At 40.6% G+C, this 14,762-nt stretch overlaps 1 protein-coding gene across 3 annotated transcripts in view; it reads right to left on the bottom strand.

Moving 5' to 3' along the window:
• Window positions 1-14,762, bottom strand: part of ABCG1 (ATP binding cassette subfamily G member 1) — an 83,278-nt gene that overhangs the window by 66,552 nt on the left and 1,964 nt on the right. For all 3 annotated transcript variants that reach the window (XM_048865808.2, XM_075132560.1, XM_048865816.2), the window contains exon 2: window positions 12,766-13,006. In XM_048865808.2, coding sequence (XP_048721765.1) covers window positions 12,766-13,006 — 241 coding nt within the window. The remainder of the gene's footprint in view (window positions 1-12,765; window positions 13,007-14,762) is intronic.

Below are 14,762 nucleotides of genomic sequence, written 5' to 3' on the forward strand. Positions count from 1 at the left end.
CACTTTTTAATATATTTAACACCATTATAAATGCTGGAGGCAAAGCGGGATTTGGGGTGGAGGGTGACAGCTCGCAGCCCCTCATATAATAACCTTGCGACCCCCTGAGGGATCCTGACCCCCAGTTTGAGAACCCCTGATCCATGCTTTGAAGGTCAGGATAAGATTGAACACAGGCCTAATTTCCTAGGGTCCTGACCATTAACTGTTCCATCTTTTTCTTTAAGTTAGCAGATGTACTCAGGAATAATTACAAGTGTTGTTTATAATTAAACATGTAAAGCAGCAAGAAGTAGCATTCTTACACAAAGGATGTAGGCTGTGGAAAGTAAATGAGAGACAGATGGTAAATTATCCTGCAAACCCTAGGCCTCTGCCATTTATTAGTATTTATTTATTTTGAATGATGAACAACAAACGAGGTTAAATTACATAATGGTTGGAATGAATTAACACATTGTTTTCCTTTAAGGATTTAGACTACTTTGCCATCACCATCCTTTCTTGTGATAAATATATATTATAAATTGTCAGGTCCTTCTCCTGGGAACACTGATTTTTGCTGAAAGCCTAAAACAACTCCAAGTGAAAATGAAAGACTGGGAGCAAAAAGTAACTCCTTCTAGCAAGCTTAACCAAGATGCTTTCCACAATGGGACTCAACAGAACACAACAAAATTTGAGACTTTAAACACTACAGGTCTACAACGACAACATTTGCAAGTATTATGATTTTATCCACACACTGCTAATATTTAGAAAGCATTAATTTGCTAGTATTTGCTAATACTTCTTTGATACTTTATCATGTGAGAAAAGCTTCCTTCTCGAAAGAAAAACAATCAAAAATTCACAAGTTTGAGCCCAGATTCAATCAAAACATATGTCTAAGCTAGAACAGCTAATTCACTAGGGAACCAATTTCCTATTAATACATTATCAGTGGGACACCATGATAGGCCTCCTGATAATTAATAAATTCCAAGGGAAAATAAATGAATAATAAATCTCCACAGCATTCCCTTCTACTACTGAAATAAGAATCTCTGTCAAAGGTCTCCTCTCTTCTTATGTCTGAGCTGCTGGTACCTCTCTCCGTGTGGTGTTTCAACTATCTTCTTGCTTGGGGTGGGGAAGGCTGGTTGAAAAACATGTTTCATGAAAGATTTTGAAAATTTCATAAATCATTTTTGTTCTGCAGGTTGTAAAAAGGAATGACTTTTCATTTATTTGATGATTAGTGAAAAATGTTGATACTCTTTTGGGCAGGGGGTTCCCTTTTCCTCACTATTTCCCCCCTCCTCCTTTCTCTCCTTTTTCTAGTTTGCAACTGAAGGGAGAGAAAGGAAGGGAAGAAAAGCCAAAAACACAAAATTCTCATTTTATGAAAAATTTAAACCTGTTCGAGTGAGCTGATTGTTTTCTTTGAAACTGTTTAATATCATATATATATATATATATATATATATATATATATATATATATACACACACACACACACACACCCCCACCCCATGGAGCTGGAGTGTGCCTTTCACCCTGAGTAGGGGCTGATACATAGATACTCCACGGTGCTCATTCTGTTTGAGGGGTGTAGACATCCTTGCAGCGTCTGCTTACTCTATGTATTCTTATAAGGTCTAGATAGCCCACGCATTAGTAAAAAAAAAAACCCTGGCACTCCCCTTATGCCAATGCATAAACACAGTCCAATTCACAATCTAGCCCTTATTGTTAGTTTTATTGTAATTGTCATAGTTCTTTTGTTAGATAAAAAGACTAAGTTCATATCAGATGCTCTGCATTTAAGTCTTTGTTTATACATAAATGCATGTGTTGCAGCTCAGATGTGAGGTAGTATAAAAAAGCAAATTCTGCCCATTTTTATACCCCAGTGAGATTACATTGATGTAACTGCAGGCAAAATAATCCCATATGCCTGTGCTAGAGCACAGAACAATTGATTGTTCCCAACATCCACAGTCCTAGGCAGGTTTTTGCCATGTGGTATGCTGGCTTGAGCCCTGAAGTTATTTCCATCCAAATATTGTGTGAGATTATCTGTCACTTTATTTCTCCATATAAAGCAAGAATGTACTAACTACAGAAACCTCATATGAGGCACTATGTTGTTGGGGGGTTTTTTGGCTAATAAATTCACGTTTTGCTTCAAGGACATTAGCTTCTGGGTTTAGCCACTAGCTTTTTATTTGTAGTGCTCTCTTTTTAAACTTAAATTAATACACTCCCTTAGGCTAAAATATTGTGTCGATTTTGCTAGGATTTTCCTTTGAAGTTCTGGTTTAGATGATGCTGAAAATGTTCATTTTCTAAGTAAGATCAAACATTGTTTGTTTGTTTTTTAAACAGAGGGGGGAATGTGTGTTGCAGTTTTACAGGCACAGTTCCTAATTATAACTCATATGGCCAGAATCTGATGTATGCAAGTAATGTCTTGTTCCATAAGTAGTCTTACTGAAATCAGTCAGCTTACCTGCTGAGTAAAATACTCGTCCATGTGAGGAAGTGTGGCAGAATTCATTCCTTAGCGAATAAGGGCTGAACCCTGCACCCTTCCCTATTCAAGCAAACTGCCCTGAAAATGAACATTTTGCCTCAGTAAAAACTGGGTAGATCCTACGTTTTCTAGAAGGTACATTTCAAAACAGCATGTAAATAGAATGGCAGAATACACAGCATGAGCAAGCCCTGCGAGTAATTACCCAGGATTCAGGGGCCGGGGCGGCTGGTACAGCCCATGCTACTGCGACTTTACTACTACAGTACCTGAGCTAGCTAGATTAAAAGTTACTTGGGTATGTCTACACAAGCTGCAGTCAGACCCTGTGATTACAGTACAGACACACCCTAAAGGTACGTCTACACTGCAAGTGAAGGGGTGATTGCAGCACGGGTAGGCATACCCATATTAGCTTTAATCTAGTTAGTACAGGTAACAATAATAATGTAGATGTGGTGGCACAGGCTTTAGTTCAGGTTAACAACCAGAGTATGTACTTAGGGTCCCTGGAGGGCTTGTACTCTGATTATTGGAGCATACGAATGTCTGTGCCACCATGTCCATATTGCTATTGCCATCCATTCTAGCTAGATTAAAGCCAACACAAATATGCCTACCTGTACCACAATCACCCCTTCAGTTCCCGTGCAGACATACCCATAAAATGGAAACAGCAGAGATTCTGGCCGGCATAATGAAAGACTACTTTAAGTATTTCAAAAATTCTGTCAAGGAACTAATTTTTCTTGTTATTCATCTTGGACAGTTCATGCCTGGCCATGAATTTTACAAAAACTATAAAATTTGTTATTTTAAAATACTGACTAGACGTCATTTTAAAAGTGAACTGAATAGTCTTAGTTTTAATATGCATTATTTTAAAAGAAAGAAAAAAGGCTTGAAAAATACAGACCAAATCCTACTAACCTTCCTCACACCAATAGACTCAATGACTAAACTCCATTAGGCCAGATTCTGCCAACCTTACTCCACAAGTAACCGCACTGAAAGTGAGTAATCCTATTAATTTCAATGGGACTACTTGTGGAATAAGGTAATACTCAACATGAGTAACAGTGGCAGAATCTGGCCCACTAAATTGAGTGGGATCTGTCCCAGAATCTGCTATTTTATAAAATGCATGCAAGAGGATGGATAGGGAATTGTTATTTTTTTTGAGGGCCACCTCATGAAATGCCATAGTTTATTACAATAGTTGTGTTTTCTCCGTACTTTTTACCATCTTTATACAGTTTGAATGCTAACAAGAGTGTGTACCTCCTACTGGGTTACAATAAAATTAAATTCAGGAATCATCAAGTTAAAGAAAAATATACAATTTTGGTATTGTCAGGCACGGGTAAAATTAAGCTGATTAAAAAAAAGGAAAAGGACCCTTAAAATATCTAGCTCTGGAGCTTGTTCTCTAGTACTGCAGTTAATTTCTACCAGTTAGACTTGTTTGCTCTAACATATGGATACTAAATTTCTTACATTTTGCTATCTGAGATGCGAATATATGATCTCAGAGCAAGCAGATTCTAAAGTGGGTGAAAACAATACAATCTAGAGAAAAGGAAAAAACTATCCCCAGCAAGGGTTTTGGTCCTTACTGTTCTACATCTTTTCCTCTCATCTTAGCAACAGTACATATAGCAGCCAATCAGACGACACTTCCTCTAGCTCTAACGTCAGACTCGGAGGTTACTATAGTGCACTGACCGACAGTAACCGTGAGAGAGGAAAAAGACAGTTCATGCGGCACCTCTACCGCAGTGCACCTGCTATGATGAGGACAGGCTTTTTCTAACTCCTCTATGAAGGATTAGCCAGTAATTTAGGGCAAGTCCTATTTTTGATCATTTGAATCTCAGAATGTCACCAAGAGTGAAATCTTTCCGGGACATTACACAAAACACAGAAAAATGTATGTATTCAATATGTCTGAATGAATTTGTAACAGCACCCAAGAAAGAATTAGAGAAACCTAGTCCTTTGAAATCTATTTTGGCATTTTGACAGTGACTTAAGTCACCTGTGTTTTCCATCTTCTTATTTAAAGAACAACATTTACACGATATATGTATCTTTTAGCTGAAATGTAGGTATCTAAAAATCTCAAATGACATTATCTCAGAATGTGATAATATTTATTAAAAATTAAAATAGCTTAACAGCTTAACAAAAATTCTACCTGTCCCCAGACACCATGAACCAAATTTGATTAAATTGACCATTTGTCTAAAAGCTTCTCCCATGCAGGGAGAGGATCTTGTTTTGCTTGATAATTTTAAGGTCAAACACATTACAGTCTTGTAAATTTCTCTTGGACCAACTGTTTTCACAGGGATTGCTGAAAAATGAAAAAAAAGCCAGAAATTAATGATCACGTATTTTACAGAGCATGGGTGTCTGTATTGCTATTAACCAAGTCAATACAAACAGAGGTTTTAGAAAAATTACATTTTGACTAGCTAGAACCCATTTCTTAATAGGTTACTATAGAGCAAATTTTACCAGCCCCTGCATTCTAACTTGGTGCAAATGAGTCATTACAACACTGAAAACAGTGAAGGAGAAAAATAAATTTCCAACTAAAATGTTGCCTAATTAATTGTGAATATGGACAAGTATTAGAAAAAGTAAAACTTGAGTTATTTCGGATTTCTGAGAAGCAAATGATCACTCTCTCCTTTGAGGATATCCTGGACTTATGTTGGAATGATATTTCCATCGGATATTAAATTAAGTCAAAGGTGTCTTGAAGTGTAGATAGGTGTCCATTTTTAGTGCATATATAAAACCATATAAAGTAAAGATGCATGTGTTTGTCAAGGGTCAGAGGGCAAAATAGTATTTTCATCCCTGTGATGTGGTGTCCATACCCCACACTAGCCAAGAAAGTATGGGCTTAAACCTATAGGCAGTGGAAGTCCCGCCCCTCACACTGTGCAGGGCATGCTCCAACTGCTGCCTCAGTATAAAAGGGAGCAGCCCAGCTCATTCTAGGCTGACCACCGAGGAAGAATACTTGGTAGAGGCTCCTGCCTAGGAGCTGCTTCAGCACTTGACAGCAGGAACTAGAGATCCCAAGGACTGGAACAGAGACCTGGTGCCTATAACTGGCCAATTGGAGTCAGAATCCCAGGGAGCTACCTACAATGAGGGGCTCGAAGACCCTGACAACGTATGGACCCTGGCTTCAGGAGACAAGGTAGTAAGTGGCCCAGGGAGGCAGTGTGAGTGATCTCTTCCACCTGAGGAAGATCAGAGTATTGCAGTAGGATCCCTGCTGATAGGGCCCTGGGCCAGGACCCAGTGGAGCAGGGGGTGCCCGGGTTCCCCCTTCCCCGGCCATCACCCCTGCTGGATGGCAGCCCTTTATTCTATTATGCCATACAACCCTGATCCCCAGGGCAGCCATATTGACTCAGGCCATTAGGCCGTATAACCCAGAACCCCAAGGGAAGCCATATTGACTCTGGCTATTAAGCAACACAGCCCTGACCCCTAGGGTAGCCATACTGACTCTGGCCACTGGGTCGTGCTGTTCTCAGTCTACGGATAGGTGGGTAGACTGTAACTGCGGTAGTTTCACAACCCCGACCTGTCCTCAAAGCAGGCCCCACGACAATCCCCTTTACTGCATGGGGCTAGCCATAATCTGATCCTAGATACATGTATTTTATTAAAGTAAACTAATCTTCTCTTTATGGTGCTTTTAATGAGAGGAGCATGACAACAGAAGAGTTAAAATCTGTTTGAACCCCTGATTTATGGAGGTATAAAAATTTTAATTTCAAATAGCACTAGACAAACTTAGTAGAAGGTCTATTTGCCCTAATATCAATCTTCATTCTTTCATTGGTTAACCTGGGTTTTTCTTTTTTAAATCTAGATTGAGGTATCAGAGTTCGGGGTGGAAATTTATTTCATACCTTATTTTTGTTCAAACTCTAGTCAAAATAAGGAGTTGCATGTTTAAAAAAAAATGAAAATTTTGCCTGCAGATAGTCCTCAAACTTTGTGGATTAGGCTTTTGTTATATTGAGAAAATATATTTGACATGGCAGAGGAATTTTTCCTTAAAAGGTGAGTTGGCTCATTGTTCTTAAAAGTGAGGGACAACCAGCATGGGCCTGAACAAATCATAGTGTGTGCACTGTGCATGTTTCCCTCCTCCAGTTCTGCCAACTCACCTCCATTCCAAAATATGTCAACACCTTTACACCAGTCCTGGACCTCAGCTAAGCAGACCGAGTCCCACTTAACTGCATAATAGTTTTGTGATGTGCCCAAGCAGTGGCCAGATTCAAACCATGGAACTCATTTTCACTGGTGGAGAACAGTAATCAGGATTTTATCCTTGCAGCCTCCAAAGCTGAACTAACTCATCCACAATCTATATCCTTCAAAACTGAACAGCTATTTCACTGTGAAAATCAGAGACTTTTCTCTATAAACCTTACGGGCAAAACTTCCAAGAGTGCCAAAGTGATTTAGGGGCTGACTAAACTATACTGAAAGTCAGTGGGACTTAGGCTCCCAAGTCATTAAGGTGCTTTTGAAAATCTTACCCTACGCCCTTTTCCAAACCCTGTGCTAATGAAAATACCCACTGAAATGGACAGGTCAGAGGTACCATTTGCTTGATTAAGTATTTGTGTGCCAAATTCATTCCCAGCATAATTCCACTGACTTCAAGGGACTTATGTCAGGGATGAATCTGGCCCAAGGTCACCCCTAGACTATCTCATGATGGATTTCTTAATGGTGCATTCCACTCATTTTAATGAGTCTCTTGCGACAAGCAGCATTTGTCATGTAATTCTTTGTAAATGAAAGTGAGTCCTTCCACAGACATTTAGCCGAACAAAAAAGGGAAAATGAAATTAATAGATATATTAAAGAGATGTTAAAGCTGGGACACAGATCAATACAAGAAACATCCTGACTTAAAGGCAGCCATGGTGTATTTAACTTACCTGTTATTGGCAAGTAATGCAGAGCTGTAGTTCTCACTCGGTCTTATAAAAAGTAGATGACGTTACATGCTATATGGGTTTCACTGTCTGAACATAAAACACAATGGCAGCATCATCACAAAATGCCCCTGCTTTTGTTAGTTTGGATCTTAACCTTACCTTTACCATACTGTTTTGGTTGGTTGGTTGAAGACTTTCAACTCCCATACAATCCATTTGCATGGATTTTTCTTGGCAAGAAAACTATATTCTCTCATATATTTGAGCATTCACTGAATGTTAACTGTTTTTCTCATTAAAACCAGGCAGAAAGATAAATCTAGGTAAACAGCAACAAATTTTCTGAGCTAGATAGTAAATGAACACCATCAATTTGAAAAAACTCACTGACATCTAAAAATCTTTTACCTATTGTTGCTATAAGTAACACCTAAGAGTGACTAGAATTTGAAGAGATTTTCTATCCTTTTTAGTTTGTGTATTTGACAGCAGTTTGCAGTTAGTTTCACAGTTTGTTTTTTTAATTAGTCATTTGTACTTCCTGGGCCTGATTTTTTTGCTGCAGGTGAGTTACTTTGCACTATTCTCGTGTAAAAGCAGACTTAAACCCAACATATCTTGCCAGCAAAAGATCTCTACAGCATGAGGAATCCCAACCAGCATAGTCAGCTATGTGTGGAGTTCATTGTTGCCTTTTTGCCGAGCTGTAGATTATGGGGCTTTGCAATGCATTAGTTTCTCAATGGAGGGAAATTGGTAACACAGACTCAGGGTATTTTCTCACATAAATTATTTTTAAAATGTATGCACTCTGTTTAGTTTATTGCACAGAGTTAATATTTTGCAGAAACCACAGACCTCATATGAAGAAGCAGCTTTTTGGTCAGCATCTTCACTTGAGAGCAGTTAGGCTGTTCAATTTTTGATCTTCTATTCCCTACTGTTTTTAGCTTGTCCAACGTAATAACTGTTTTAGTTAAGCCAATGCTCTGAGCCTGCCCCTGGTGGAGAGAGGTGGGAACTGGAGGAAGGGGTGTGGCTTGAAGGCCTCTGTGCTCTGGTGATCCCAAGCAAGCCTAATGGACCTTGAGACCCATTGGCATCTGGTATAATTTAGAGCAGTTCTGAGGCTGCTCTAAGATATGTCAGGGAAAAAGCAAGTGCAAGCCCAACATCAGGACTGGGGACTAGCAAATGGCCCCTTGTAGCTGCCCTGTACAGAGGTGCACAGAAAAACTAACCCTCTCTTTCACACACCAGCATGACGACATCACTGTCATGCACTGCTCTTCCCTACTGCTAGCAACAGATGCATACTAGTAACAGCAGCTGCAGAACTGAAACTGAATTGCCAGGAAGCAAGCAAGCGAATAAGGGAAGGGATAAGGGAAGAAGCAGAGGCAAAAGCCTGAGAATGTTTGGTAACGATGCTGTTGGTTTACCCAAAAGGTGCTCTTAAATCTCAGAAGGTGAACAGAAAAACATTTAAAAATTTGAGGCATTTTTAAAAGTAAACATCAGCGTTCAATTAGAAAAATGATTTTTTTTAAAATTGAAAAGAATTCAAGTAGATAGCATCCTTTTAATCTCCATGAAATGCTCTTCCCTGAAATAGTCATGGCTATTAAAAGCTAAATGCAAGGGGTGGTTGGAACATTTTCTACCACAATAGAACCTCTGAGTTACAAACACCAGAGCTACGAACTGACCAGTCAACCACACTCCTCATTTGAAACTGGAAGTACCCAATCAGGCAGCAGAGACAAAAATGTACAGTGTTAAATGTAAACTACTAAAAAATAAAGGGAAAGCAGCATTTTTCTTCTGCATAGTAAACTTTCAGAGCTGTATTAAGTCAATGTTCAGTTGTAAACTTCTGAAAGAACTACCATAACGTTTTGTTCAGAGTTAGGAACATTTCAGAGTTACGAACAACTTCCATTCCCAAGGTGTTCGTAACTCTGAGGTTCTACGGTAAATGAAATTTAATTGAAATATGACATTTTGTCAAATCCAAAATGTTTCACAGGGAAGTATCGGTTTTGTCGAAATTTTTATCCAGGAGGGTTTTTTGGGTGCTCTGTTCATTTCTGACCAGAGAAAGAGAAACTGAATCAAAAAGCTCAGGTTTTGGATCTGAAAAGGGACATTTCAACTCAATTCCATTTTGTGAAAACCTTTGAAAAGGTCTTGTTTTCATTCCAATGAGGAACAAAACAAAATTTGAAACCTCAAAACTTGCTGGAATTGTCGTCTCCCATGTAGCTCTACTAAATACATTAAATAGCTTTCAAAAATTCCTCACCACAGAAGGTAAGAGGAAGTAATGATTTTTTTGGGGGGGGGGGGGGGGGGGCGGAGATGAGATACATTAGGACCCTGGTCCTGCAAACACCTATGCATGTGAGTAACTGTATTCATGTGAACAGTGGGGCAGGGGCTACCCACAGGCATAGGTGTTTGCAGGATCAGAGCTTACGTGATGATGTTCCTTCACCCCAGACATTTCTAGATTATGAAAACTTGGTTACATTAGCCAGGTTGGCATGATGGTGCCTGGGAATTCTGTTTATCTGACAACACATTTTATAAAACAATTTTAAGACGAAAGTTTAAACCAATGGATACACACCCACAGACAGGTAGACTTAAATTGAGAACAAGAAGTGTCATATAAAATTTCACTTACCTTTGTCTCTGGTATGGCTCAACAGCACATTTTATTATTTTTGATGAATAGATAATACCTTACCAAAGCACACAACCATACCAATTTACTCTACAGGAAACAATTCCTTGTGGAAATGTAATGACTGCATTTAAGTATATGAAGCTCTCCTTAAAGAGTTCATATTTTCTCTTGGGTGTATTTCCTTCCAGAAGTGTCTGCTACTGGGAATATTATACATCCTACTTGCCCCTTCAAAGAGACCACTAATCTGAAGAAAAGATAACTTCACTAGAAAATGCAGTGCACCTCATTCTCCTCTCCCTTGCATCTTGTGTAGCCCTTTGCAAAGTGGGTGGAAAATGTTACTATTCTGATTGGGCAGCATTTTATACCCATATTTCGTAAGTGCAAAAGACCAACAATGGGCAAGGCAAAGGAGAATCGGGCCCATTATGACAGTTTCTGAGTCCACAAAATGGAGATTAGAATATTTACCTATCTCGTGGATGCAGTGTAATGACTAATTAATTACCAAATATGTATACATTGCTTTAAATATGTAAAGCATTATATATGTTAGAACTAAGGGTGAAATCCTGGCCCCACTGAAGTTAATGGGAGTTTTGTCATTGACTTCATCGGGACCAGGATTTTACCCTCTGTTTCACTCATCACCTCTGATGTGTTCTGAACAACTAACCCACAATCTGTTTGTTGACCACAATTTGTTAGGCAGAAATGGAAATACATCTGTCTTTGAGCTCATGTTGTTAGACTGGGACTTAAGGTCTTGAAGTGGGGGGGAAGAATAACGGAGGCATATCAGATAAAATAAACTGCTGCTGTAGCTGCAGTGGATATAAATACGTTCTGGGATACTTCAGAGCCATATTTAACAACTACTTAGGTGGGAGATTGTAGTAGTAGTTCCTCATTTCAATGAGATATACCATCTGGCTAATAGGCTTACAAACATGGGCCCAGATCTAGCAAAAGTAGCCATGTGGGCAGGCCCTTATATCCACTTGGTTTCCCAAGAACTTCAGTAGCATTCACTATTTGACTTCACCGGCACTCCATGTTGGCAGATTCCTTTGTAGGATCAGGGCCCACAAGCTGCACATGGGGTAGGACCATTTGTTCACAATTTACCTCGCAGTACTTCAGCCAAAAGCCTGAGGTGCTGAGAACACCATTTAAGTCAATAGAAGGTGCTCAGCATCTCTCAGGATCTGGCCCTATCAAGAACTACCAACCACATGGGTTCTCTCTCTTTATACATTGTTAGGATGTAAAAAGAATTGATAAAACAGACAAGAGACATGGATGAGCTGACATTTCTACATATTATGGGCTAGATTTTCAAACAACACATTTTAAGAGACACATTCTGCCCTCAACTTCGTGTGCCTACTATACCGCTGAAAAACTCACTCCTCGGAAAAAAAGTTCAAAACCTAACCATTTGCCAGTAAACGTGCCTTCTCTTTTGTCCTATACATAGGATAGAAACATATGAAATTGTAGACTAGGCAAATTTGGTAACCCTGTAATACTGTAATTACTTGGACCATGAGATCTAAATTGAATTTGGAACTCTGTCCAAGAATAAATTCTTTGTTATCTGAACAATAAATGCCAGGGGATCATACAGGATTAATAGTTTAGCTAGAATGAATTTTAATCATAGTCTTTATTTCTACTGTTTCAGCCAAACTCCCTCGGCGACTAGAACTGGTTTGTTAGGCCCAGATTGTGCCATTTAGGCACTGGCTGGAGCTGAGAGCGGTTCTGAACTGTACCACCCCATGAGAAACTCTGGGAGGTACTGTGCTTCAGAAGGTACAGCCCCACCCCCAGCTCTTCAGTACACAAGGGTGGCATCTATGATGCAGTCAGGGCCAGATTTACACCTGATGCACGCCCTCTGCCTACAGCGGACTTTAGTGTTTTCTGTAAAAAATGACACTTTTTAACCACTTATCTTTTAGGAACCCCTAGAACGCCGGCGCCCCAGGCACGTGCCTAACTGGAAATCCAACCCTGGCTGCAGTGCTTCATTGAATGGCATAGCTCACACTTCCCAGGGCATCTGCCTAGCACCTGAAGGTAGGGAAGGTCCTCTCAGCACACTCTGAGGTGATCTTCACCCCCAAAGTTACCAGCAAGGAGCACTGCCTCGAAAGCAGGGATTGCTACTGTGCTTGTCCCTTGAGCAGGATAAAGAAGGATGGTGGTGAGGAATGCTCCTTGTGTGCATCCTACCTCCTGCTCTCCCATAGCAAAGCCAGAAAAAATAGCCACTTTAGACTTTGTTAAACACATCACTTTATATTTAAGATAGTGAGCTATTTGCATACTTCTACAGATTTATTTGGAACCAGAGAAAACATCAAGAGTCATTGCAATAAGTGGCTGTGAGAATGCCCCAGAAAAAACAAACAAACACAGAATGTCTTGATGAACCACACTCATTGACTTTGCTTCCCTATAAACCACACACTACCTCCATTTACCACCACAGGCCACGTGAGAATGTAAAGACCATTTCTCTTGATATTTCTGCTAAAAACATTAGTTTTCCTCACCCTTCTTCCTCCACCATGGTCCTTCCCGGATAGAATATGACAGTTCCTTAAACTCAATGTTCACAGCTGGTCTCCGGGGTAGGTAGGAGAAACGATGAGCTTCTGTTAAAGTGCTGTCCACCTTTTTTAAGTGTCCATTCAACAACCGCACATCTTGGTTATCCGTGCCACTTGAGACCACCTCATCCACTGAAACACACACTGACTTTGGCTCAGCCATAGCAGAAGAACTGTTGACATTCTAGAAAATATGAATAGGAAACAAGAAAACTTTTCAGAAACTCTTCACTGGCAACAAATTTCATCAAACTTCTTCATCTGTTCCAATAATCCCAAAAAAAAGGTGAAAGGGAACAATTCAGTGGTTTGAGTCCTGTGGCCTGTATCTAGGCAAGTGCATAAAGGAGTAGGAGGCAGCAGTGAAAAGGAGCTGTTTCCCAAAATCTAGCAAGCTTGTATGCTGCCATCCAAAGCACACACAAGACTTCCACTAGCACCAGTCACTTTTTTCTTCTTCTTGAAGACTGCACATTGAATGTAGTAAACACATGATCCATAATTCTGGAAGTAAAAGTCAGCTCAGATTACCAAATTTCCTCAGGAGGGGGCGGGGCGGGAAAAGGTGTTTTATGCATGCTCATAACTAAACTAGTGAGAAATCCAGCAATGCCTACAAAATTTCTTCAACCGTTTGACAGTAATGACATGTAATATGAACAGGATAATGTGAAAGAGGATCTAACAAAACCATAGGCACTGAAAAAATAGTGGCTGGCAGCCCAGCAGATCAGCACCTCCCTCTCCCCACCCAGCACCTTCCGCTCGCCATTGGCCCCATTGATCAACACCTACCCCTACCCGCCAGTGCCTCCCACCTGCCGCGATCAGCTGTTTGGCCGCATGCAGAAATCACTGGGGGGTGGGGGGGAAGGAGTGGGGGCAGAAAGAGGTGGGAGGAGGGGGTGGAACAGGCAGGGCAGGGGTGAGAGCTTGGGGGAAGGGATGGAGTGGAGGCAGAGCAAAGGCGGGGGGGGGGCAAAAGTCAAGCACCCCCTGGGGAACAAAGGAAGTCAGGGCCTATGAACAGAACTAAATTTGTTAACCTCAGTGACCTGTGATGAAAGGTTTAAAAAACTGGGCAAAAAACTTGAGAAAAGAATACTGAAGGGAACCTAATAAGTCTTCAAATATGTTAAGGGCTGTTTTAAAGAGGATGGTGATCAATTGTTCTCCATATCCATTGAAGCCAGGACAAGAAGTAATGGCAATAATCTGCAGCAAGGGAGAAACTTTCTAAAGACAAGGGTAGTCAAGTTTTGGAACAGGTTTCCAAGGGAGGTTGTAAAAACTTCCCGTGAGGAGATTTCCACAAACAGGTTGGACAGAGATGGTCTAGGAGGTTTGCTTGATCCTGCCTCCGAGCAGGGGGCATGGATTTGATGACTTCTCAAGGTCACTTCCAGCCCTAGATTTCTATAATTCTATCTTGCAGGGACTACTTGCTGTGAGCAAGGGCCACTCTTTGAGTAAGGATTTGCAGAATTGTAACCTACAGTAAAGTAAGTGGCAGAACCATTTGCCCTGTTCAAGAGACTGTGATCCTTATCTTGTTAATGCCAATGGGCACAGGTTCAAGTCCTACATTTATATTTGTTTTCTTTAACAAAAGGACTGTTACTAATCAATATAAATATATTTGCATATCAGTTGATAAAAGCAAACAAGCTATTTTTATAATGATACTTATTTACAACTGTGTATATCAAACCAGTGGTTTTCAAACTGTGGGTCGCGAACCAGTCCTGGGTCACAGGATGTAAGGCACTGGATCGTGGCAGCTTTGGTCAGCATTGCCGACCGGGCCATTAAAAGTCCGGTCAGTAGTGCTGCCCGGCTAAGGCAGGCTAGTCCCTACTTGTTCCGACACCGCACTGTGCCCCAGAAGCGGCCAGCAGCAGGTCCGGCTGCTAGGCGGTGGGGCCCCAGGGCGCCGCGCA

This window comes from Caretta caretta, chromosome 1 (assembly GCF_965140235.1).
Source record: "Caretta caretta isolate rCarCar2 chromosome 1, rCarCar1.hap1, whole genome shotgun sequence".
NCBI lineage: Eukaryota > Metazoa > Chordata > Testudines > Cheloniidae > Caretta > Caretta caretta.